The sequence below is a fragment of the Nicotiana attenuata genome, unplaced genomic scaffold, assembly GCF_001879085.1.
Source record: "Nicotiana attenuata strain UT unplaced genomic scaffold, NIATTr2, whole genome shotgun sequence".
Classification (NCBI taxonomy): Eukaryota; Viridiplantae; Streptophyta; class Magnoliopsida; order Solanales; family Solanaceae; genus Nicotiana; species Nicotiana attenuata.
The window spans coordinates 62,746-90,192 of record NW_017672796.1 but is presented as its reverse complement, the minus strand read 5'-3'; the positions used below and the strand labels follow the sequence as shown (position 1 = coordinate 90,192).

The following is a 27,447-nucleotide window of genomic DNA, read 5'->3' as shown; positions in this document are numbered from 1 at the left end:
TATATATATATAGTTTCCGTGCCATAGACTTCCAAATGATGTTTTTCTCTTTTGAAAAAGTCAGATAGTTCATATATAACTAAATTTCTAGTTTCAGAGTCTTGACATTTTCACGAATGAGAGATAAATCAAGGAAAACTTGAGACATGAAACCTGATCTGCATGCGAGGAAAAACTTAAGGGCAAAGACCTTGACAGAACACATAGGCAAACAGCAATTTCTCAAGATTTCCTGGCTTTTTTAGTAGTTCATATAGTGAATGTATATATTTAATTTCGATTGAAATTGTAATTTTTCAGAATAGATGGAAAGATGCTTTTACAATCACACTTTCAATTCTTGACGTCTCCTTATTATTCTCACAATATTACAAATAATACAACTACTACGTTTTCTACACATAAAGCTCCTGAATATTGAGAAAACTTATCGATTAACAAACCAATCTTAAATTATCTCTTCTTCTGGTGCTATTTTTGTTGCCAATTCAACATATTTCTGCAGCAAAACAAATCAATGTCAAATCATCTCCAATCCTCTATGTGTTTAAACATTTATACTACGAAAACATTTATATTAATTAACTTGAATGACAAAGTGATCAACTGGATCACATCTGATATATTCATTTGAAACTTCTCTCTGTAGAAGTCTTCTTCTTGTCGTCCTTAATTATAGTCTGTAGAAGCCTTTTTCTTGTACTGATCTTTTTGAAAGATAGAAAGCTTTTTCACTTCCTGAAGTATATATTGCTACATAGTGATCCTCCAAGATAACCAAATAATAAGGTAAAATGAACATTTACCAATATTGAGGGGTGTAGAGGAATAATTGTAATTCTTTCACCCGTTATAACCAGAGGCGGATACAGGATTTAAATTCTATGGATGCAACTATAAATTTTTAGTATTGAACCCATTATATTTCTAGAGTTATTGATTCATATATATATTATCTTTATAATTTTAATGAATTTTTACACATAAATTTTTACTCCACATCAAAAGTTATAGGTTCAATTGAACCCGTTGCTAACACAATGCATCCGCCCCTGGTTATAACTTATAACCAGAGATCTCGGGTTCTATTCCTGGAATGGAGAACCTTTTGGTAAAGAGCATCTTTTACCCCTTTTAGCGAACCCTAGCGGATGCGGATCCGTGTTAAATCTAAATCTAAATCTAAGTTTCAATGATGAAACCTATTTACATTGATTGCAGAAATCAAGGTATCAACAAAAGGAAAGAAAGCTGTCAAAAGAAAAGAAGCTGATGATGTCTAAACCAAAAGAGATAATGCTGAATCAAAGGAGTTGATGATGTCTAAACCAAAGGAGATGCTGAATCAAAGGACAAGAAGCCACCAAAAAGGAAACCAAATCTGCAGTGCCCTCTCAGTCTCAATCGAAGGAGGTCAAGACTATCAAACAAGGAAACATATCAGGTGAAGATCAAATAATATCCGGCATCCTCAATCAGCAAAGTCGAAAGCTCAAATCTCTCCATAAAATAAGGACGTGACAAGGAAAGTCATGAACGAATCCAGCCCATCTCAAGTGCAGGATTCGAGAGGCACCCCTTGGGTCAAATCTCTTAGAGGATTATGTGCCTCAATCAAGACAAATTGCAACGGCTCTCAAACTCTCCTATAAGAAGTCTGCTCAGTTCATAAAGAAGATTTGCGCAACTACATGCATTATCTTCTAAGTCTCTCTACTTCTTAGCATAAACAATGTATTCATTAGTTTATTAGTATCATAAAAGATAGAAAGAGTTAGAACGCAAAAGAGAGCTGTGTCAACATTCAAAATATATAGCTGCTATATTCCTTTGGTGGTGAACGAGTTAAAACCATCATTGCTGTAATTATTTCAAGATCTAAGAGAACCTTTGTGACCCAAGAGAAACTAGAGGTAAGTATCACACCGGCACCGAACCAGTATAAAAGTTCTTGTAGGTTGTTCTGTTTACTATTCTCTTTGTTTATCTCTATTTGCATTCTGCACGAGATCTAGTCGACTAATATCATCCTTAGTCAACTATTTTTTAATAGACCATATTTCACCCCCCCTCTTGTACTTCCAATTGGTATCAAAGCAAGGCTCACAAACTTTGCTTAATAGCTAGTGAGGAAAAGATCATGGGATCGAACACAGTCGTTGGTGCATTATTTCAAGAAGGAACCTCTCAAGTACGACCACAATATTTCAATGGACAACACTTTTCTCATTGGAAAATGCGTATGGAAATATACACCATGTCATATGACATCAAAGTCTGGCGGGTGATCAAAAAGGGGAGATCTTCCAATTCCCCCAAGGAAAGATGAGAATGGTCAAGTCATAGTATCAACTGATCCACTTGATTTGGATGATTACACTGATGAGCAAGCTGTTGTCATTGCTGTGAATGCTAAAGCAAAAAATCTACTGTACAATGCTATCAGTGGTGAAGAGCATGAAAAGATCTCAAGCTGTGAAACTGCTAAGGAAATGTGGGATAAATTGGAGGTCACATATGAAGGAACCAACAAGGTAAAAGAAACAAGGACAAATCTTTTGGTTCGTGAGTATGAACTATTTCAAATGAAGGATGGAGAATCTGGAGAGGAAATGTTCTCCAGGTTCAGCAAAATTCATGGAGATCTAAAATCCTTTGGTAGAACAATAAAGAGCGTAGAACAAGTCAGAAAAATTCTTAGAAGTCTACCTACGATTTGGCAGCCAAAGGTCATTTCTCTCGAATGTCAGGATCTTGACACAATGTCCTATGATGAACTTAGAGGTGATCTAATAGCCTTTGAGAAAACTCATTTGGACAGGAAAACTCAATAAAAAAAGAAAAAACAGTTACCTTCAAAGCAATTGTAGCTGAACCAGAAGATGAAGAAGAAGAGGAAGGAGGAGAACAGGATGAAAACATAGTCATGCTCTCCCAAGTTGTAACAAGCATGATGAAAAAAAACAGATATAGCAGAAGAGGTAAACCAAACTTCAGAAAGGGGAGGACAAACAATAAAAATGATGGAAGATGCTGTGAATGTGGAAAACATGGAAACATTCAGCTGATTGTCCCAAACTGAAGAAGAAGCTCAGCAAGAACCTCCAAAAGAAGAAGTCCTTTGAGCCTGGAGTGATGAAGAAGAATCTGACCATGAAGAAATTGCAAACATGTGTTTCATGGCCATAAAAGATGATAGCAATGAGGAATCAGGAGAGCGTGGATTCACGGCAAACGAAGGAGCAGATGAGGAAGAAGACTCAGGTGAACTTGGCCTTATGGCAGACGAGGGAACCGGTGAGGTATGTCTTCCTACTTGTCCCAACTGTTATGAACTTCAAGAATTTGTTGATATTGCTCTTGCAGATATTGAAAGAGTTCTAAATCAACTTAGAAAGATCCAAAGAGAAAAGAAAGATTGGGCTTTGAAGCTAGAAGTTTGTGAAATTAAGCGTGACATGCTTCAAGAAGAAATTAATGAACTTCAACTTCAACTAAATGGATTACAAAAATTCCCCAAGTCATAGTTCTATCAAATCAAATCAAACTGCCTCTCATAATTCTTTGATTAGAACTAGAAACTCTCATGCATGCTCGTATTGTGGTAAAAATAGTCACAACACTAACCAATCCAGGAACAGAATCAAAGCAGAAAGAGGCTCTGAAAATCCCAAAAATCCATCGTGTTTTAGTGTGGGAAACATGGTCACACCTCTAACCGTTGCAGGTTCAAGGACAACAGGAGATGGGTCTGGCAACCTAAATCCTCTAGTCAAGCTAACACTCAGAAATCTAACCATTCAGGACCCAAGCAGGCTTGGGTACCTAAAAATAAGTAACTTTGTTTTGCAGGAACACCGCAAAAAGAATAGAAAAGGAAAATGGTATCTTGACAGCGCGTGTTCCAGACATATGACTGGTGACAAATAATTATTCAAAACTGTCACCAAACAAGATGGAGGAACATTTACCTTTGGGGATAAATCAAAAGGAAACGTTATTGGAGTTGGAAAAGTTCCCCTAAGCTCAACATGATGTGGACGAAGTTTACCTGGTCGATGAACACGGTTACAATCTTCTCAATATCAGTCAACTATGTGACAATGACTATGAGGTTCGTTTTAAGAAGCATGGTTGGTTTATAGAAAATGAATCAGGTAAAGTTATTCTTTCAGGAAATAGAGACGTGAATGTCTATACTATCAGTAATATAGATAGCCTTAGTGATCAAATATGTCTTGCTTCTATGATTGACGATCCTTGGGTTTGGCATAGAAAACTTGGACATGCTAGCATGCATACTATTCAAAAACTTTCTAAACATGATCTTGTCATTGGTCTTCCAAGACTAGATTTTTCAAAAGATCATATTTGCGATGCATGTCAACTAGGAAAACAAACTCGCCCATCTTTCAAAATGAAAAACACTGTTTCTACTTCTAAACCCTAACTATTGCATATGGATTTATTTGGTCCAGCTAGAACTGCTAGTATAGGTGGTAGGAAGTATGCTTTTGTTATTGTGGATGATTTTTCTCGATTTACATGGCTTATCTTTTTAAGTCATAAAGATGAAGCTCTAAGGAATTTTGAAGTATTTTGTAAGGTTCAACGAGAAAAGGGATACTACATTTCCACTATCAGAAGTGATCATGGAGGAGAATTTGAAAGCAGGGCTTTTGAAAATTTTTGCAATGATCAAGGAATCTCTCACAACTTCTCTTCACCAAGGTCACCACAACAGAATGGAGTGGTAGAACGTAAAAATTAAACTTTACAAGACATGGCAAGAACCATGATTGTGGAGAATTCTCTACCTCACCATTTCCGGGCAAAAGCTATGAGCACAGCATGTCATATCAACAACAGGTGTCTGATTCAACCAATCCTTAAAAGGAATCCATATGAACTATGGAATGGTAAGAAACCCAACATCAGCTATTTTCACCCTTTTGGATGCAAATGTTTCATTCACAATAATGGGAAGGACAATCTAGGTAAGTTTGATCCTAAAAGTGACGAAGGTATATTTCTTGGATACTCTCCCTCAAGTAGAGCATATAGGGTTTATAATAAAAGAACCTTATGCATTGAAGAATCAATTCATGTTATTTTCGTTGATACTAACCCTTACTTAAGGAATGAAAAACTTCCTGAAGATAAGGAAATTTCTATTGTCCCTAAATCTGTTGTTGTAGGAAAAGATCATCAAAATGAGTCAACTGGTCAGCAGACTCAGTCAACTGAAGAGCATATTGAAGATCACGAACCTTCCCAAATAGATCGGTCGACTGATGTGGAAAAAGAACCTTACTCAACACTCCAAATGAATGGAAAAGTGAACCTGGCTATCCTCACAAATTCATTATCGGAGACCCACAGGAATGAATCACTACTTGAAGATCCCAAAATCTCAAATCACATGTGGCTCTATTTTCTCAACTTGAGCCAAAGAAAGTGGATGAAGCACTGAAGGATGTTCACTGGATCAAAGCAATGAAAGATGAACTTGATTAGTTTGAGAGAAATAAAGTGTGGGAACTGGTTTTAAAAACTTCAAACTTCTCTATTTTAGGAAAAAATGGGTGTTCAGGAATAAATTGAATGAATCTGGTCAAGTAGTTCGAAATAAAGCAAGGCTAGTTGCGCAAGGATCTCAGCAAGAAGGAATCGACTATGATGAAACCTTCGCACCTGTAGCAAGATTGGAATCTATTCGAATATTACTTGCATTTGCCGCTCACAAAAGATTCAAACTATTTCAAAATGGATGTAAAAAATGCATTTCTAAACGGCTACATCTCTGAAGAAGTATATGTGAAGCAACCTCCTGGATTTGTAAATGTCACTCTCCCAGATCATGTATACAAGTTGACTAAAGCTCTGTACGGACTCAAGCAAGCTCCTCGTGCCTGGTATGAAAGGTTAAGCTCTTTCCTTCTAAATCAAGGTTTCAAACGAGGTAATATAGATACATACAACTCTGTTCATTAAGCATTCAAGTTCAGGTAATCTTATTACCCAAATTTATGTTGATGACATTATTTTTGGTAGTCCTAACTCTGTTCTATGTGAAGAATTTGCTCTTTCTATGAAAGGAGAATTTGAAATGAGTATGATGGGAGAATTAACTTTCTTTCTTGGACTGCAAATCAAACAGTCTCCTAAAGGGATCTTCATTAGCCAAACCAAGTATTCCAAGGAACTTATAAAGAAGTTTGGCATGGAGAATGCGAAGTCTATAGGAACTCCAATGAATCTAACAACGATGCTTGATGAAGACATCAATGGAAAAAGTGTTGATAAAACTATGTATAGAGGAATGATTGGATCCTTATTATATCTCACTGCTAGTCGACCAGATATTATGTTCAGTGTTTGGAAATGTGCAAGATTTCAGTCGGCTCCGAAGGAGTCCCATCTTACTGCTGTTAAATGTATCATAAGATACCTCAGAACTAGGATTATGGTATGCTTATTCTACAATTTTGCTTTAAGAGGATTTTTAGATGCAGATTTTGAAGGTGATAAGATCGACAGGAAAAGTACCAATGGCACATGTCAACTTTTGTGAAATGCACTAGTTTCTTGGCATAACAAGAAACAAAATTGTGTTGCCTTATCAACAACTGAAGCACAATATTTAGCTGTTGGAAGCTGATGTACACAAGTCTATGGATAATGCATCAACCTCTCGACTACGATCTATCTCTTACCTCTACTCCTTTTTTGTGTGATAATACTAATGCTATATGTTTGTCAAAAAATTCTGTACATCATTCTAGAGCAAAGCATATAGAAATCAAGCATCATTTTATCCGTGATCATGTTGCTAAAGATGATATTGTATTAGAGTTCATTAGCACTGAATCTAAACTTGCTGATATTTTACATAACCTCTTTTAGAGGAAAGATTTTTTTTACTACGGAAAAAGATTGGCATTGTGCCTGTGATGACCAAAAGGGTCAATTTTTATTTTAGAATCCGGTTCCGTGTTCCGAGGCCTTAAAAACCTCCATTTATCTCTCCTCAATTTGCGTGCGCTGTTCGAGCGCGTATCCGAAAAGCTTTTATGTGAAAATTTAAGAAAAGATAATTTTTGGTTTAAAAAGATAATTTTAGTTGACTTCAGTCAACATTTTGGGTAAATGGACCCGGACCCATGTTCCGACGGTCCCGGAGGGTCCGTAGTAAAATATGGGACTCGGGCGTATGCCCGAAATTAAATTCTGAGGTCCCTAGCCCGAGAAATAAATTTTTGAAGAAAATTATTAACTGAAAAATATAATGGTTTTTAGAAATTTAATAATGCATGACCTTGTTGGTATCGGGCCCGTATTTTGGTTCCGGAGCCTGGTACAAGTTTAATATGGTATTTAAGTCGTGTCTGAGAAATTTGGTGAGAAATGGAGTTTATATGACGTGATTCGGACCCTCGGTTGAGAAAATAGAAACTTTAAGTGTTCTTGAAAAATTTATTGATTTTGATGCTAAATCAAAAGTTTTAGATGTTATTTTGGCAATTTGATAGCACGAGCAAGTCCGTAGGGTTCTTTTAGACTTGTGTGCATGTTTGGTTTGGAGCCCCGAGGGCTCGGGTGAGTTTTGGATAGGCCACAGAGTGTTTTGGACTTGAGGAAAATTTGCTGGTATGCTTCAGCTGTTGCAGGCCCCTGATCTCGCAATTACGAGATCAGGCATCGCAATTGCGAGCCCTGCAGGGTCCGCTTTTGCGAGCCTTTCTTCGCAAATGCGACAAGGAGGCTGGGCCAGCATAGTTCGCAAATGCGAACGAACCTTCACAAATGCGAAGTAGTCAGGGAAGGGGGAGTATCGCAAATGCGACCAAAGGTTCGCATTTGCAACAGTAGCAGAAATGCAGCAGGTTCGCAATTGCGACGCCTGTCTCGCATTTGCGAGCTTCACAATTGCGAAGCTTTGGTCGCAAATGCGAAATCTGCAACTGTGCAAAAAGGGACTTAGACTGGATTCTCAATTCATTTCTCAAATTTTCAAACCCTAAGCTTCAAGAGGCGATTTACTAAAGAGTAGTTCTTCCCCAAATCATAGGTAAACGATTTCTAACTCATTTCTTTCAATCCATTTCATCTTTTTACAAGATTTCATCACAAAATCTAGGGTTTTTCATGGGGAAATTGGGTGTTTTTGGGTAGAATTTAGGAATTTCGAAATTTGGGGAGTTAGACCTCAAATTGAGGTTGGATTCCAAAACTAATTACATATTTGGGCTCGTGGGTGAATGGGTAATCAGGTTTTGGTCCGAACTTCGAGTTTTGACCAAGCGGGTTCGGGGTTGGTTTTTGACTTTTTAGGAAAATTGTCGGGAAATCTATAATCATGCATTAGAATTGGTTTCTTTGGCTTTAATTGATGTTAATAAGTTAATTATGAATAGATTCGGGGAGATTGGAAGTGGAAACTAAGGGAAAAGCGGTATTTGAGTCTTGAATTTGGCCGTGGAATCGAGGTAAGTGTTGTGGCTAACCTTAACTTGAGGGATTAGGTATTGTTGCCATATTTGCTATATGTATACGTTGTTGTAGGGTCGTAGCACGTGAGTTAGTCTTATACTTGTGTCCGTTGTGTTCCTTTATTCGTACTGTTCTTGCTTAAACTGGTTATCATCCATGTTAAACAAGTTTTATCATGTTTTTCCTTGCTTTTGGATATTGATTGAGTATTGGCTCAAGTTGAGATTCGTGTTGTGAAATTAAGTGATGAAACAAGTTGTTTAATGAAGATGCCCTTGGCGGGTTGTTATTGTTTCTGCTGATTGTTTATGTGGTGAGGAAGAGTGATAAAGCATGAAGGGTGATGCCGTGCATATTTCTATTATTCATATGGTGAGATTGAGTGTTAAAGCACGAAGAGCGATGCCGTGCACGTATCTATTATTGATTATCTGGTGAGGTTTAGTGTTAAAGCACGAAGGGTAATGCCGTGCACGTATCCATTATTGATTATCTGGTGAGGCTGAGTGGTAAAGCATGAAGGGTGATGCCGTGCATGTTTCTATTATTGATTATCTCTGAGGTTGAGAGTAAAAGCACGAAGGGTGATGCTATGCATTATTTTTTGTTTCTGTGTTTATTTATTATTATCGGTTCAAGGTGTTTTAGTTGTTAAATTCCTTTACTGCTGTGATTCTTTATTTTGTTACCCCCATAGCATGCTGCCCCTTCCCGTTCATTTTTGCTTAGCTTCTATTAATTTTTGTTCTGTTAGTATACTGTTTATCTGCACATGTTTATATTATTGTTGTGTCCTAGCCTCGCCACTACTTCGCCGAGGTTAGGCTCGGCACTTACCAGTACATGGGGTCAGTTGTAGTGATACCGCACTCTGCACTTTCTGTGCAGATCTCGGTTCAGGGCCATACTAATCAGAGTTTTGGTGGCTGCCTACAGTCCACAGGAGACCCAAGGTAGATCTGCCGGCATTCGCAGACCCTGGAGTCCCCTTCCCTCTATTTAGATTCCTGTTTTCATTTATTCTGAATAACAGATGCATTTTCTTTGAAACCAGTGTTTGTAAAAATTCTTAGACGTTCGTGAATTGTGACACTATATTTTGGGGTAGTCTTGTATTAGTGTATTTAAATCTGTTATAAAATTTCCGCATTTCTTATCTATTTAGTTTAATTACTGTTAATTACCGTACTTGTTTAATGGATAACGTGTTAGAACTGTATCTGTTGGCTTGCCTAGCATTCTTAGCGTTAGGCGCCATCACGATCCCGACGGCGGGAAATCCCGATCGTGACAAGTTGGTATTAGAGCACTAGGTTGCCTAGGTCTCACAATTCACAAACAAGCTAGGTAGAGTCTGAGGGATCGTACAGAGACGTCTGTGCTTATCCCCCAGAGGCTACAGAGTTTAGGAATAACTTCACATCTATTCTTCCTTATCGTGCAGTTTGATTTCTCAATGCTAATTGAACTTCTTCTTTGTTCTTTCCCAGATGGCGAGAACACGTACCGCTTCATCAGCTGATCAGCAGCCCGAGCCCTAGAGGCAGCTCCTACGAGGGGCAGAGGCCGAGGCCGAGGCCGTGCTAGAGGCCAAGGTAGGGGCAGAGCTCAGCCCAGAGCAGCAGCATTAGCAACGGAGCCTCAGGTAGAGTTTGAGGATGAGGTTCTGGCCCAGACCGTTCCAGCAGGGCCAGCTCAAGTTCCAGAGGGGTTCATCGCTACCCCGGTACTCCAGGATGCTCTGGTCCATCTAGTGGGCCTTATGGAGAGTGTCACTCAGGCAGGCATACTTCCTGTAGCACTAGCCGTCTCTCGGGCCGGGGGAGGAGCACAAACTCCCGCTACTCACACTCCGGAGCAGATAGTTCCCAGTTTCAGACTCCAGCAGCTCAGCCAGTTGGGGTAGTTTCGCCGGGTATTACAGCACAGACCGATGATGGAGCAGCTATGTCTTCTGATGCTTTGTAGAGGTTGGACAGGTTCACCAAGCTTTTCACTACTACCTACAACGCTACACCTTCAAAGGATCCCCAGTATTATCTGGACACTCGTCACGAGGTTCTACGGAACATGGGGATAGTGGAGACCAATGGGGTCGACTTTGCTGCTTTTCGTCTGTCAGGTTCCGCCAAGAAGTGGTGGAGGGATTATTGTTTGGCCAGACCAGCTGGGTCCCCTGCTTTGACTTGGGACCAGTTCTCTCAGCTCTTTCTCGAGAAGTTCCTTCCCATTACTCAGAGAGAGGAGTACCGCAGGCGGTTCGAGCATCTTCAGCAGGGTTCTATGACTGTCACTCAGTACGAGACGAGGTTTATCGATTAGGCTCGTCATTCTCTTCTTATACTCCCCACCGAGAGAGAGAGGGTAAGGAGGTTTATTGAGGGACTCGCTCAGCCTATTAGATTGCAGATGGCTAAGGAGTCAGGGAGCGAGATTTCTTTTCAGGATGCGGCCAATGTGGCCAGGCGAGTCGGGATGGTTCTAGCTCAGGGGAGTGGTCAGGGGTCGGATAAGAGGCCTCTTCATTCTGGCAGGTTCAGTGGTGCCTCGTCTGGAGGCAGGGATTCTTTTGGTAGGGGCCATCCTCCCAGGCCATTTCATTCAGCACTTCAGGCTTCTCATGGTGCTCTAGGTTGTCGTTGCTCTCATATGCAGTATTCTGATAAGCTACCCTACCGTGCATCACCAGCTCCTATCAGTACACCTCCGCTCCAGAGTTTTCAGGGTGGTTATTCAGGCCGTCAGGGTCAGCGGTCTCAGCAGCCGAGGTCTTGTTATACTTTTGGCGATCCGAGGCATATTGCTAGATTTTGCCCTCGAGCATCGAGCAGCTCTCAGCATCAGGGTTCCAGTGCCATAATTCCAGCACCGCTTGCCCAGCCTGCTAGAGGTAGGGGCCAGGGAGCCAAAGGTAGGGGTTAGCCCGCTAGAGGTGGAGGTCAGGCCATTAGAGGTGGAGGCTAGGCCGCTAGAGGTAGAGGTCAACCAGCAGGAAGTCGTCCCACGAATATGGTTCAGGGTGGTGGGGCCCAACCCCGATGTTATGCTATTCCAGCTAGGCCTGAGGCTGAGTCCTCCGATGCAGTTATTAAAGGTACGTTTTCAGTTTGAAGTAGAGATGCTTCAGTTCTATTTGATCCATGGTCTACATACTCCTATGTATCTTCTTATTTCTCTCCATATTTGGTTGTGCCTCGTGATTCTTTGAGTGCTCCCATGTATGTGTCCACGCCAATAGGGGATTTTATTATTGTAGACCGTGTCTATCGTTCGTGTGTGGTTGTTATTGGGGGCCTTGAGACTAGTGTAGACCTCCTACTTCTCGATATGGTGGATTTCGATGTCATTTTGGGGATGGATTGGTTGTCACCTTACCATGCTATATTGGACTGTCATGCCAAGACCGTGACCTTATCTTTGCCGGGGTTTCCTCGATTGGAGTGGAGAGGGACTCCTGGTCATTCTATCAGCAGGGTTATTTCTTATATGAAGGCTCGGCGTATGGTCGAGAAGGGGTGTTAGGCTTATTTGGCGTACGTTCGTGATTCTAGTGCTGAGGTTCCTTCTATGGATTCTGTGCCAGTTGTTCGGGAGTTTCCAAAGGAGTTTCCTACAAATCTGCCGGGGATGCCACCCGACAGGGATATTGACTTTTGCATTGATTTGACTCCGGGCACTCAGCCCATTTCTATTTTGCCATTTCGTATGGCCCCGCCAGAGTTGAAAGAATTGAAAGAACAGTTGCAAGACTTGCTTGATAAGGGCTTTATTAGACCTAGTGTCTCGCCCTAGGGTGCGCTGGTGTTGTTTGTTAAGAAGAAGGATGGATCGATGAGGATGTGTATAGATTATCGACCATTGAACGAAGTCAACATCAAGAATAAGTATCCATTGCCGAGGATTGATGATTTGTTTGATCATCTTCAGGGTGCCAAGGTATTTTCGAAGACTGATTTGAGAACTGGCTACCATCAGTTGAGGATTAGGGCATTCGATGTCCCTAAGATAGCTTTCCGCACTCGGTACAGGCATTATGAGTTTCTAGTGATGTTATTTGGGTTGACAAATGCCCAGCAGCATTTATGGATTTGATGAACCGGGTTTTCAAGCCCTATCTGGATTCCTTCGTGATTGTTTTCATTGATGATATTTTGATCTACTCCCGCAGTCGAGAGGAGCATGAGCAGCATCTTTGGATCATTCTTCAGACTCTGAGAGACAGCCAATTATATGCTAAGTTTTCAAAATGTGAGTTTTGGTTGAGTTCGGTGGCCTTCTTGGGTCATGTTGTATCAGCAGAGGGCATTCAGGTGGATCCTAAGAAGATTGAGGCAGTCAAAGACTGGCCTAGACCCACATCAGCTACAGAGATCCGGAGTTTCTTGGGTTTGGCGGGTTATTTCCATCGGTTTGTGGAGGGGTTTTCATCCATAGCAGCCACGATGACCAGGTTGACCCAGAAGGGTGCCCCGTTCAGGTGGTCGGACGAGTGTGAGGCGAGCTTTCAGAAGCTCAAGACAGCTTTGACTTCGGCGCCGGTGTTGGTGTTACCGACAAGTTCAGGGCCACATACAGTATATTGTGACGCATCTCGTACAGGACTTGGTGCGGTGTTGATGCAGAGCGGCAAGGTTATTGCATATGCTTCGCGGCAGTTGAATATTCACGAGAAAAATTATCTAGTTCATGATTTGGAGCTAGCAGCCATTGTTCACGCGCTGAAGATTTGGAGGCATTATTTATATGGCGTGTCGTGTGAGGTGTTCAGGTATCACAAGAGCTTGCAGTATTTGTTCAAGTAGAAGGAGCTCAATTTGAGGTAGAGGAGGTGGTTGGAGCTATTGAAAGACTATGACATCACCATCTTATATCATCCTGGGAAGGCCAATGTAGTGGCCGATGCTTTGAGTAGGAAGTCAACTAGTATGGGCAGCCTTGCATATATACTAGTCGGGGAGAGACCGCTTGCTTTGGATGTCCAGGCTTTGGCCAATCAGTTCGTGAGGTTGGATGTTTCTAAGCCCAGCCGTGTTCTAGCTTGTACAGTCGCTCGGTCTTCATTATTTGAGCGTATCAGAGATCGGCAGTATGATGATCCTCATTTGCTTGTCCTTAGGGACACAGTGCGGCACAGAGATGCCAAGCAGGTTACAGTTGGGGATGATGGATTTTTGAGGATGCAGGGTCGAGTTTGTGTACCTAATGTGGATGAACTTCGTGAGTTGATTCTAGAGGAGGCCCATAGTTCCCGATATTCTATTCATCCGGGCACCGCCAAGATGTATCGGGATTTGCAGCAGCATTATTGGTGGATGAGGATAAAGAAGGATATTGTTGCATATGTAGCTCGGTGTTTCAATTGTTAGCAGGTGAAGTACGAGCATCAGAGACCTGGTGGTTTGCTTCAGAAGATTGAGATCTCTGAGTGGAAGTGGGACCGTATCACTATGGACTTTGTTATTGGACTCCCACGGACTCAGAGGAAGTTCGATGCAGTATGGGTTATTGTTGATAGGCTAACTAAGTCAGCGCATTTCATTCCTGTGGCAGTTTCCTATTCTTCAGAGCGGTTAGCTGAGATCTATATCCGGGAGATCGTTCGTCTTCATGGTGTGCACGTGTCTATCATTTTTGATCGAGGTATGCAGTTTACCTCGCATTTCTGGAGGGCAGTTCAGCGTGAGTTGGGTACGTGGGTCGAGTTGAGCACAGCATTTCATCCTCAGATGGACGGACAGTCCAATCGTACTATTCAGATTTTGGAGGATATGCTTTGCGCCTGTGTTATTGACTTTGGAGGTTCTTGGGATCAGTTTTTATAATTGGCGGAGTTTGCCTACAACAATAGCTATCAGTCGAGCATCCAGATGGCTCCTTATGAGGCATTATATGGTAGACGGTGTCGATCGCCAGTTGGGTGGTTTGAGCCGGGGGAGGCTCGGTTGTTGGATACAGATTTGGTACAGGATGCCTTGGATAAGGTTAAGATTATTCAGGATAGGCTTCGTACAGCTCAGTCCAGGCAGAAGAGTTATGCCGACCGTAAGGTTCGTGATGTGGCATTCATGGTCGGAGAGCGAGTGTTGCTTCGGGTGTCGCCCATGAAGGGCGTTATGAGATTTGGAAAGAAGGGCAAGCTAAGCCCTAGGTTCATCGAGCCTTTTGAGATCCTTGATCGAGTGGAGAGGTGGCTTACAGACTTGCGTTGCCGCCAGGTTTATTAGCTGCGCATCCAGTGTTTCATGTGTCCATGCTTCGAAAGTATCACGACGATCCATCCCACGTGTTAGACTTCAGCACTGTCCAGTTGGACAAGGATTTGACCTACGAGGAGGAGCCAATAGCTATTCTAGACCGGCAGGTTCGACAATTGAGATCGAAGAGTTACCCTTCGGTTCATGTGCAGTGGAGAGGCCAGCCTGTTGAGGCAGCTACCTGGGAGTCCGAGTCCGATATGTGGAGCAGATATCTCCATCTTTTCACCGACTGAGGTACTATTCTATGTCCGTTCGAGAACGAACGGTTGTTTTAGACGTGGAGAATTTGATGACCTAAAGGGTCATCTTTTGTTTTAGAATCTGGTTCCGTGAATAGAGGCCTTAAAAACCTCCATTTATCTCTCCTCGATTCGTGTGCGCAGTCCGGGCGCGTATCCGAAAAGCTTTTATGTGAAAAAATTTAAGAAAAGATAATTTTTGGCTTAAAAAGATGATTTTAGTTGACTTTGGTCAATATTTTGGGTAAACGGACCCGGACCCTTATTCTGACGGTCCCGGAGGGTCAATAGTAAAATATGGGACTTGGGCGTATGCCCGGAATTGAATTCCGAGGTCCCTAGCCCGAGAAATGAATTTTCGAAGAAAATTGTTAACTGAAAAATATAATGGTTTTTAGAAATTTAATAATGCTTGATCTTGTTGGTATCGGGCCCGTATTTTGGTTCCGGAGCCCAGTACAAGTTTAATATGGTATTTAAGTCGTGTATGTGAGATTTGGTGAGAAACGGAGTTTATATGACGTGATTCGGACCCTCGGTTGAGAAAATAGAAACTTTAAGTGTTCTTGAAAATTTCATTGATTTTGATGCTAAATCCGAAGTTTAGATGTTATTTTGGCGATTTGATCACACGAGCAAGTCCGTAGGATGTTTTTAGACTTGTGTGCGTGTTTGGTTTGGAGCCCCGAGGGCTCGGGTGAGTTTTGGGTAGGCCACGGAGTGTTTTGGACTTGAGGAAAATTTGCTGGTATGCTTCAGCTGTTGTAGGCCATGATCTCCCAATTGCGAAATCAGGCATCGCAACTGCGAGCCCTGCAGGGTCCGCTTTTGCGAGCCTTTCTTCGCAAATGTGACAAGGAGGCTGGGCCAGCCTAGTTCGCAAATACGAACAAACCTTCGCAAGTGCGAAGTAGTCAGGGAAGGGGGAATATTGCAAACGCGACCAAAGGTTCGCATTTGCGACAGTAGCAAAAATGCAGCAGGTTCGCAATTGCGACGCATGTCTTGCATTTGCGAGCTTCGCAATTGCGAAGCTCTGGTTGCAAATGCGACATCTGCAACTGTGCAAAAAGAGACTTAGACGGGATTTTCAATTCATTTCTCAAATTTTCAAACCCTAAGCTTCAAGAGGCGATTTTCTGAAGATTAGTTCTTCCCCAAATCATAGGTAAACGATTTCTAACTCATATCTTTCAATCTATTTCATCTTTTTACAAGATTTCATCACAAAATCTAAGGTTTTTCATGGGGAAATTGGGCGTTTTTGGGTAGAATTTAGGAATTCCGAAATTTGGGGAGTTAGACCTCAAATTGAGGTCGGATTCCAAAACTAATTACATATTTGGGCTCGTGGGTGATTAGGTAATCGGGGTTTGGTCCGAACTTCGAGTTTGACCTAGCGGGCCCGGGGTCGATTTTTGACTTTTTGGGAAAATTATCGGAAAATCTATAATCATGCATTAGAATTGGTTTCTTTGGCTTTAATTGATGTTAATAAGTTAATTATGAATAGATTCGGGTGGATTGGAAGTGGAAACTAAGGGAAAAATGGTATTTGAGGCTTGAGTTCGGCCGTGGAATCGAGGTAAGTGTTGTGGCTAACCTTAGCTTGAGGGATTAGGTATTGTTGCCTTATTTGCTATATGTTTATTTGTTAAGTACGACGTATAGGTGAGGTGATGAGTATCTATACGTTGTTGTCGGGTCGTAGCATGTGCGTTAGTCTTATACTTGTGGCCATTATGTTCCTTTATTCGTACTGTTCTTGCTTAAACTGGTTATCATCCATGTTAAACAAGTCTTATCATGTTTTTCCTGGCTTTTGGATATTGATTGAGTATTGGCTCAAGTTGAGATTCGTGTTGTGAAGTTAAGTGATGAAACAAGTTGTTTAATTAAGATGCCCTTGCCGGGTTGTTATTGTTTCTACTGATTGTTTATGTGGTGAGGAAGAGTGATAAAGCACGAAGGGTGATGCCGTGCATATTTCTATTATTCATATGGTGAGATTGAATGTTAAAGCACGAAGGGTGATGCCGTGCACGTATCTATTATTGATTATCTGGTGAGGCTGAGTGTTAAAGCACGAAGGGTGATGCCGTGCATGTTTCTATTATTGATTATCTGTGAGGTTTGAGAGTAAAAGCACGAAGGGTGATGCCGTGCATTATTTTCTGTTGTTGTATTTATTTGTTATTATCGGTTCAAGGTGTTTTAGCTGTTAAATTCCTTTACTGCTGTGATTCTTTATTTTGTTACCCCCATAGCATGTTGCCCCTTCTCGTTCATTTCTGCTTAGCTTCTATTAATTGTTATTCTGTTAGTATACTGTTTATCTGCACAGGTTCATATTATTATCGTGTCCTAGCCTAGTCACTACTTCGCCGAAGTTAGGCTCGGCACTTACCAGTACATGGGGTCGGTTCTACTGATACTGCACTATGCACTTTTTGTGCAGATCCCGGTTCAGGACCATACTGATCAGAGTTTGGGTGGCTGCCTACAGTCCACAGGAGACCCAAGGTTGATCTGCCAGCGTTCGCAGACCCTGGAGTCCCCTTCCCTCTATTTAGATTCCTGTTTTCATTTATTCTGAATAACAAATGCATTTTCTTTGAAAACAGTGTTTGTAGAAATTCTTAGACGTTCGTGGATTGTGACACCAGATTTTGGGGTAGTCTTGTATTAGAGTATTTAAATCTGTTATATAATTTCCGCATTTCATATCTATTTAGTTTAATTACTGTTAATTACCATACTTGTTTAATGGATAACCCGTTAGAACTGTATCTGTTGGCTTGCCTAGCGTTCTCTGCGTTAGGCGCCATCACGATCCCGACGACGGAAAATCCGGGTCGTGACAGTGCCAAATTTGTAAAATAAATCTTTTGTATCTTTCTAAAATATTTTATTTCCTTTATTATGAGTGTTTAACTTTAATGTGTTGTAAGTATCATTATTACTTTTACATCTGTACCGCCGAAACATCCTTTCAGAAAGGTCACTTCCATTCCGAATCTGCCATTTCCATTAACCAAGACGACTCATCAACCTTCCCAACGCCCTGTTAGAAACCCTTTCTTCTTCTTTTCACTTCTCATTCTCATCCAGCAAATTTTCTCACCATGGCAAGGGAAATCTTTCCTCTTCCACTGCAACCAGACGAAGCAGAAGGTTTCAAAAAACCCTCAACCCTGAAGAAACTATAGACCTGGAGTCATCCGTCGACTCAGATTTTCTCAAAACAGACAAAGAGAGCAGTGAATCTTCAGAAAATCTTCACATTAGCTAAAAAAAGGCAGGAAAAAGGCCCATGGAGCAAACTCCCAAAAAGTCTGCATGCAAGAAAGGAAAGGTGTAAAGCATCGAATTCGGACCAGAGGACAAATTGATCTTCTATGGACCTAGGAAAAAAGCAAGCTTTGAGTCATATAAGTCAAAATCTATGGCTTATGGACGCTTTATAAGTCTCTCTTATGAAAAATCTGCACTGTGATGTGACTGCTATATTTGATTTTCAACATCTTTCTTCTCTGTTTGATACTATTGGGAACTCTATTTATGAAGATCTTGTGAGAATGTTCTATGCAAATTTGTTTGTGAATGATAAAGACGATTTGGAATCCATGATCTTAGGCACTCGAATTATTCTGGACTCTTATCAATTTGAAAAGATTTCTCTGCTAAGTTTAGTGGTTTTGATGTCTTTGTGCAAAATTCTTGGCTAAAAGATTTTGAAGTTTCTTTTGAAGAAGCAAGAGCCTTTCTGTCTAATAAACCTCCTGATATTGGTCCCAAGAATCTGAAGTTTGAACACCGTGTTTTGGTCCACATGATTGCCACTACTTTATTTCCCAGAACTGGGTCCCTTAGCACTTTATCCACTAGAGATGTCTTTGTCCTTTATTGTCTTGTTAATAATAAAAGACTTGACTGGTTTGTGTGGATTCACCAATACATGCTTGAGAGTATCAGGGACATATCTTCTTCTGCTGCTTGTTTACGATATGGTCTCCTTATCTCACATATTCTTGAAGTTATGAAGGTGGACTTGGCACCTTTCTCACCCAAGCATATTACCAGCACTTATGATAAGACAACTTTTTCTATGATGGGTTACGCTTTGGGTGATGATGGATGGGTTAAGCGCGCCAAAGGTGAACGCGTTCCAGTGCCAGTTGAAGCTCATACTGCACAACAAGAATCACAGTCAGTCACCTCTCAAAATCTTCAGCAGATTCAGCTATATCTAGATGGGGTAAAACTACTGCTCGTTGAGATGAAGGAACAGGTGGACAAGATCAGGGAAGTCATTAAAGAGACATGTACAGATGTGGCCAAGCTTAGGATGGATATAGGAGCCACACCGAGGCAAGGGACTAGGGCATTCAACTCTATGTCAGAAAAGATGGATAAGCTTGTCAAAGATGTTGAAAATTCCTATGACTCCTTCTGCACCAAAGTGATCAATACCCTTAAGTATTTCCTGGGAAGACGCTAATGCGTATTTGTGTGATGATGTTGTTAAAAACAATTTTTTTTCTTTGCTTTTGCTTGCTTGCTTTTGGTCTTACAACTTATTTTTGCTTAGGTCTGTATGAACCATCCTCTATGCCTTTGTTGTAGGCATTACTTTTGCTGCTCTAACTCGTCTGTTCTAATAAATATTACTTCCTATGTTACTCGGTCTATATTGTTTCCTTTTTGATTGATGTCAAAGGGGGAGGACAGTACAGTAGAGAAGTAAAGAATCAATTCAGGGGGAGCAATGATAAGTACAAACGCAGGGGGAGCATGCATAATGAAAGGGAAGTATACATGATTTATACTTATCTACATTTATTTACTGTTTACTCTCTCTTTATTGTCATCATCAAAAAGAGGGAGATTGTTAAATCTAAATCTAAGTTTCAATGATGACAACCTATTTACATTGATTGCAGAAATCAAAGTATCAACAAAAGGAAAGAAAGCTGTCAAAAGGAAAGAAGCTGATGATGTCTATACCAAAGGAGATGATGCTGAATCAAAGGAGTTGATGATGTCTAAACCAAAGGAGATGATGCTGAATCAAAGGACAAGAAACCATCAAAAAGGAAACCAAATCTGTCGTGCCCTCTCAGTCTCAATTGAAGGAGGTCAAGACTATCAAACAAGGAAACATATCAAGTGAAGATCAAAGAATATCCGGCATCTTCAATCAGCAAAGTCGAAGGCTCAAATCTCTCCATAAAATAAGGACATGACAAGGATAGACATGAACGAATCCAACCCATCTCAAGTGCAGGATTCGAGAGGCACCCCTTGGGTCAAATCTCTTAGAGGATTCTGTGCCTCAATCAAGACAAATTGCAACGGCTCTCAAACTCTCCTATAAGAAGTCTGCTCAGTTCATAAAAAAGATTTGCGCAACTACAACATTGTCTTCTAAGTCTCTCTACTTCTTAGCATAAACACTGTATTCATCAGTTTACCAGTGTCATAAAAGATAGGAAGAGTTAGAACGCAAAAGAGAGTTGTGTCAACATTTAAAATATATAGCTGCTACATTTCGGTTGTGGTGAACGAGTTAAAACCATCATTGCTGTAATTATTTCAAGATCTAAGAGAACCCTTGTGACCCAAGGAAAACTGGATGTAAGTACCACACCAGTACCGAATCGGTATAAAAATTCCTGTGTGTTGTTCTGTTTACTATTCTCTTTTTTTTAATCTCTATCTGCATTCTGCACGAGATCTAGTCGACTAATCTCATCCTCAATCAACTATTTTTTAATAGACCACAATTCACCCCCCTCTTGTACTTCCAATCCGGACTAGTCGGATCAATGAAAATTGTGTTGGGTTTTGGATGTGTTTAATTAATATATTAAATATTTAAAAGAGGGTGAATGGGAAATGGAGGAAAATAAAATTTTTGAGTGAAATTTTAAGTTCCCCTCCCCCTGGGCAAATGGGCATTGTCCCATATTGGAAGAGGAAGAGGTTTTTTATGGGTATATAAGCAATTGCTCTTCTTCTAGCTCTTAAAGAGTTGAGAAGAAGGCAAGCCTCGCGCCGTCGTCGTCGTCGCTCGCTCGGCTCGGCTTCGGCTTCGGCTTCGGCTTCGGCTTCGGCTTCGGCTTCGGCTTCGGCTTCGGCTTCGGATTCGGATTCGGATTCGGATTCGGATTCGGATTTGGATTTGGATTTGGTCAAATGATCGATTGATTCGGATTCGGATTCGGATTTGGATTTGGATTTGGATTTGGATTTGGATTTGGTCAAATGATCGATTGATTGATTAACTTTTTGGACCAAATTTATTTGTTAATAGTAAAATATTAACAGAAATGTTATTAAATATTTGTTTTAATAATAAAATATTAATATTAAATCCAATCCATTTTTCTGTTTTGGTAACAGAAAAGTAACTACCCTCTTTAATTTTCCCTCTTTATTTTCCCTCTTTATTATTGAGTAAATGGCCATTTATGTAATGGCATTTATGCTGTGGGCGTTTTGCATAAACAACCATTCTGAAGAGTTGCACCTCTTCAGATTTCAGCCTAACTTTGGCTATAAATACAACACTATTCTGCTCAGAATTTCACTACGATTTTCTGAGTTTCTTCTCCTTCTTCTGCATACTTTTAGCATCAAACAAAGCAAAAAGTAAGTGTGATTTGCTACCAAACTTTGTGTTCGCTGAAACACTGGGGTTTGAAGTACCACTACACCAGTGTGTAATTCGTTCTATCCTGGGAGGAAATAATCCATAACCTTGGGTACTAGGAGGGGATTAAATTCCTTAAGGAAACACTGTGAATTCAGTGGGCTCGAATTGGTTTTATGTCATTTCTGTTTATGTTCATTTCTGTTTATACTCATTTATATTTCCAGAATTATTTTACAAATACAGTCTACTAACAAATTGAACATTCATCTGATCAACTAGAGCAACATAAACTTACATTGGTCGCCATAAGTAACTTTGTAGGTCTCCTTCAGGTAGTCTGCAGCACGAACTGGAGGAAACCTGCTGGCACATCACTATAATAATACTTCCAAAATAAAGGAAACTGAAGAAAAGATGCTAAAGGTATTTGGAATCTCAAAAGAGGAACACTTAACTATTAGTGAGAAACCTACACATTAGCAAGTTCAAAAATGTGGTAAATACCTAGGAGGAGAAGACTCATTACAACAATTTTGTAAGCATTCCACAACACAATCTGGACTTGGATCAAAAAACATAGCCACCTGGTTTTTTGAAAGAAGGACTTTGTAAGTTTTTGTAGATCACTCATTCTTAAGAAACCGACATATTAATTACTAATAAGAAAACCTCAACAAAATCTCCAAAAATAACTCCTCAAATGTTTCATTTAGTCTTAAGCAATTAATGGTCATGCAAAACCACATACTATACCTTGCGGCGAAACCGGGCGGTAACCTAAATCATTTTCTAAATCCTTTTTTTTCATAACACATTCACAAGGTAGGGATAAGGTCTGCATACATAGTAGCTGTCCCAGACCCCACTTGTAGAATTACACTAGATTTTCGTTGTTGTTGTTATTGTTTTTCCCATAACACTAGAATCTTCTTGTATCTAGATGAAAATGTTTGTTATTGCCCTATTTGCATGGTATAATTTTTAGACGGAGGGATTCAAATCAATTGAACCCTCTTCCCTTTACCTAGCTTCGTCCTTGACTATATATCAAGAAACTACTAATCTCAATTCTTCTTTGGCATTCCACAATCTTCAGAGAACATTATGACATGAGTAGGATGAAGAAGATTTTAGTGAGATAAAGAAAACATGTAAAGAAGATCTGGAATACCGAGTATCGTTCTTGTACTGGTTGTGTCACTCTGTGCAATGTTGACTTAAACAAGCAATTTGTCCACCTTTCCATCAAATCTCCAATATTAACAATGAGAGCACTGCAAATTGACAATTTTCATGTTAAAAATTATGGACTAGTTACACTGCTAAGGTTAAGAAACACACTGATCATGCAAGTTATGCTGTTTCACACCACACGAAATTAAGTCCTAGTAAAATGTAGTAATTAATTTAAGTACCCTTTAAGATGATGCACGCCCTCCCAAATCTGTGGTTTCTGTAACTTATCCCTGCAAACCTGATAAATAGATCGAAGCCAATTCATAACGAAACTATGAATACTGTACAAAATCACCGATTTGTCGATTCATGATCCTTTCTATCTAACATACATATACCTGAAATCCAGGAACACCATCAGTTACTAGGATAGTAATCATTCCACAATCTGTATGAGCCCCAGCGCCATGCATATATTTATCAGAAGAGTCTATCTCACCTGCAACTGATAAGAGGGAAACAATATGCTTGAATCATATATATGTTCATGTAAATATTAGCGTAAAATAAACTGAATTATGTTATTATTGTGACTCCATAGTTCCACACAACACGTATAATTTTCTCTTCTATTCATCTATCTCGAAAACATTTTAACACTCCAATTTAAACTTCTCATTTAACAACAAAAAAACATACCTGGATAACGCAGGGGGCGAAGAAGAGCCGTGGGTGGATCGAATGCACCAACTTTCTCAAAGAAATCTTCATCCACATTTAGCGCTACAGCCATGAGTGAAACTACTCTTTTACCAACACACCTAAGCATCGATCAAAACCGAAATAGGCTAATCAATTAAAAAAAAAAACTATACGTAAAGTATGTGACAAGTCTATGTTGTGCTTTAAAAGAAGTGTCTATGTTGTGTTTAATCTACTTCTGTTGGAGTTTAACTTCTATAGATTGATAGTACTACAGTATCAGTACATTTAAAAGAAAATTACAGCCGTCCGTCCATAAAAGTGGATTAGTAGCTTGGAAAATAAGGCAGGTTGCCTGTTACAACATGTTAAAATCCAACCATAGCGCGAAAATTCTTTACAATAGCTTATAAAATGCGAGTAACTTATAGAGAGTTGATAACTTACAGAATTTTTCTGTAGTATTCTTCCATTGTAGATCTCCAACATGGCAGAACTTCTAGAAGCCCCAAACACAAATGTGACATATTAATTGAATCAGTACATATGTTTCTTAAATCTAGCTAAAAAGCTATATTAAAATTTTGTCACTAAACAAGGGAGCAGGAAAATCTATGGATATACCTTGGGGAGGCCACTGATTTAGATAACCAAAGGGTGATATGTCTTCAGGTGCTCCAAAATAGATGCTTTCTTTTGGGTCACCTGCATTTCAATAAAATTAGATTGCATGTATTACCACAAAAAATAAGAATAAAATGTTTATGGACTAGGGGTGTTGATATCAGGATAATAATATTGGTATTATAATATAGAGAGTAGATAATGATGGGATTATTTATTGGATATACTTTTATTAGTCAATGTTTGATTCATTAACTAAAAATGGGATATACAAGGTATATTATAAAACATATGCTTTGTTTTACACTAGATTAATTTGGATAAACATTTATTTTCAATTGTAGCCTTGACTTTTTTAAAGGACCCTTAGAGAAAAGATTTGATTAAGAAATTTTTCAGTGCCTAATAAATGATCTGATTGTGTAAATATTTTACTCATCGTTAGTCCATAGAACTTAAACTCAATCACTAATAAATTGATCTATGAAAGTAAAAATAATTTACCTTTGGGATTGTCAGCAGAATTAAGCTTCTCAGAGTAAAAGGGGGCGTAACCTCTATGGTTCTTGCGAAGCAGCTTCATCTTTTCTTCAAGTGAGAGACCAAAAAACCTTCTGCTCCCTTCGAAAACTCGTTGAATCAACTCTTCTTCTATCCCATGATTTATCAGGTAAAAGAATCCATTCTCAACGCATGCCTGCAAAACACATTGGCATTCAAACTTTTACTACATTGGCACCTAAGGGTGTCGCCTAGTGGCATAGGCGAATCCAGAAGTTAAATTTTATGGTTTTTAACATGAGTCCATTATATTTTTAAAGCTATGAGTTCATATATATTATTTTGTTGCAATTTTAGTGAATTTTACACAAATTTATGCTCCGTGTCAAAGTTATGGATTCAATTGAACTCATAGATTTAATGCTACATCTGTCTCTGCCTAGTGGTTAGTGAAGTCGGTTCAGAACTATTAGGTTTCAGCACAGGTATAAGCACTAGGTGATTTCTTCTGATTTGTCCAAGTCTTGGTGAATAGAGTTATCCGACTGTGTTGGTGGAAAATAGCAATAATACCTTGTAAAATTAATTAAGATGCGGATAAACTTCGCCAGATACCACAGTTATCAAAAAAACCTTTTTCTACTGTAGATATCGAAATTTTAACGGATCAAACTAAATCCTAAATTCAAGATACTACAAGACGGCTCTTGAAATTCTAGAAGCCTGTCAGTGTTGCTTGGAGGTTACTCTACCAAAACCCGGTCTTGGATGCTACTCTACCCTAACCCTAGGTCACTCCTATAAAAAGGGTTACATAATTCTTTAAAAAAGATCTCAAAAATGGAGATTATCTCGAAAATCCCATAAACTCATGGGATATTCGCAAAATAATAAGATGCGGTTGGATAAACATTGTTTCATGGAGATTAAATACATCCCATGAAGGTTTGCATCACCCTACGTTCGAGAAACACGATGTTCTAGCCCTCGAATCATGGAGGTAATAAGGAGAGAAGAATCAAGGGATCGGAGAAGCAGAATTGTACCCACAACTATTTATCAATAAAATTATATTTCTTCATATTATATTGTGATTTGCATTTAATTTTCTACTCTAAGCAAATTTGTTTCAAACAACGTCTACATTGTATGAAACAATTTAAATTATAGAAAGTGAGGTGTACCTTGCGGAGTGAATCAGCGAGTAAGGTGCGATCTGTAGAGCTAAGATCAATAATGGGAAGTTGCAGAGCTCTCTCCATTTTTATTTTTATTTTTGGAAAAATCACTAAAACAAATACTACAAATCCTGAAGCAGTCCCCTTAAGACTACTAACTACCAAGTACAATTAATAGTGACTACTAACCAACTGGTGACTTGGTACTCCATTCGTACACTTAATAATTGAACCAAAAAAAGAGATACACCCAACAAATTATGCTCCATATCTATTTATATTTATACTATATTAAAAGTGGGAAGATATAATCTCTATTTTTACCTAAGAGAACCCACTGCCAATTTTTAAATTTCATGAGCTGAAAAGTAAGTGAAAATCATTTTCTTTTTCTTTATTGGCTTATATTATTATGATCTATTTGTGGGTGGTGTTTCTTCTAGTCAAAATCTCGGCTAGAGAATCGTTAACCAAAACACATTTGAATTTTTTTCTCTTAGCAAATACAACTAAAAAAGTAAAAACAAAGACAACAAAGAAATGGTCACGTGATGATCATAGAGGGCTTGCATTCAAAAGGGGCCCACAGAATCATTTCGAAATTATCAAATGTGTTCCACATGTGGTTCTTGACTTCCTTCCTCTTACTTTTTTAATTCTTTTTGTTACAACTACTATTTTTTATTTGCCGCCGCGTGGCTCTTTATATTATTGCATTTTTCAGTCATTGGTTAGTGGGTGAGTTTTTTGAGTAGTAAATCTGCGTCCAGTATTACTTTATCTCTTGAAAATAATGTGTTTTACTTCTCCTCTATAATTGGATTTAGTAGGGATTGGAGTAGCCTTTTTCTCATACAGTTAATCCTTTCCAATCCAATCTAAACTTCGCGGGCTTTTCAATTTAGTGGGTTAAGACGGGCCGGCCCTCTATCCAAATGGGCCTTAAAATGATGACCCTTCAATTTTTTAAATTTTTTTTCTTGATATTTTTAAATATTTCTTTGTGACATAGTCTCTTAATCATATGAACGACTTCTGTTTGTTTAGAGCGTACAAATCTTGATATTTGACAAGGAATCTCATAATTGAAATGCAAATTCTATATCTCTAACTCTTCTTTTTTTACGTTACATGAATATTTTTTTAATACTTTTCTTTCACTTTCCTCATGTTCAGGAATTGCTTCAATAAGTTTATATGTTGAGGTTTTTTAATTTAGGTTTAACATCATTTGCTGATTTTATCATTATAGTCCATAAAAAATTTAAAATTCATGAAAATTGCTAGTGTTGTCAATTTTCATTGGGTATTAAAACTTGATCTTTTTCAAAACTGAAGGTGGTTTAATTATTGATAATATATTAAAGTAACCAAATTAATCATTGGCCACTTAAAGTAATATTTTCTTTTGAAAAAAATTATTGTTGGCCACTTAAAATTTTCTTATTTCGTTGTTAGTTAAGCAAAAGAAAAACTAATCTTGTCATACTACATGCATATCAAAAATCCAAATTCTAGTTGACATGGACGGGTAAATTAACAATTTAAGGTTAAGGAATGGGGGTTATAGTTAATAATTTTTTTAGTTTTTTAAAATATTAAATATTTAAATTTGAATT

The 27,447-nt window shown here is 39.2% G+C and overlaps 1 protein-coding gene across 2 annotated transcripts; it reads right to left on the bottom strand.

Annotated features, from left to right (window-relative positions):
- Nucleotides 1-252: 252 nt before the first annotated feature.
- On the bottom strand, nucleotides 253-25,963 carry LOC109214542 (2-oxoglutarate-Fe(II) type oxidoreductase-like). 2 transcript variants are annotated; one of them, XM_019378478.1, is made up of 11 exons: nucleotides 25,835-25,963; nucleotides 24,654-24,846; nucleotides 24,150-24,230; nucleotides 23,973-24,024; nucleotides 23,523-23,644; nucleotides 23,222-23,328; nucleotides 23,063-23,121; nucleotides 22,819-22,921; nucleotides 22,152-22,231; nucleotides 21,943-22,021; nucleotides 253-499 (listed from the first exon to the last, which is right to left on the bottom strand). In XM_019378478.1, exons 1-10 carry the CDS (start codon nucleotides 25,910-25,912, stop codon nucleotides 21,976-21,978), a joined length of 921 nt encoding a protein of 306 aa, XP_019234023.1. In that variant the 5' UTR covers nucleotides 25,913-25,963; the 3' UTR covers nucleotides 253-499; nucleotides 21,943-21,975. The 2 variants fall into 2 exon arrangements, with proteins under 2 accessions (XP_019234023.1, XP_019234022.1); XM_019378477.1 differs by having other exon boundaries at nucleotides 21,943-22,007; nucleotides 25,835-25,960.
- Nucleotides 25,964-27,447: the final 1,484 nt, after the last annotated feature.

Coding starts and splice junctions, on each gene's coding strand:
- LOC109214542 (XM_019378477.1), bottom strand. CDS start 25,912: ATGGAGAGAGCTCTGCAACTTCCCATTATTGATCTTAGCTCTACAGAT. Junction 23,329..23,522: donor TCGCCCCCTGCGTTATCCAG/GTATGTTTTTTT, acceptor CCCTCTTATCAG/TTGCAGGTGAGATAGACTCT. Junction 22,232..22,818: donor CAGTACAAGAACGATACTCG/GTATTCCAGATC, acceptor TCAAAAAACCAG/GTGGCTATGTTTTTTGATCC.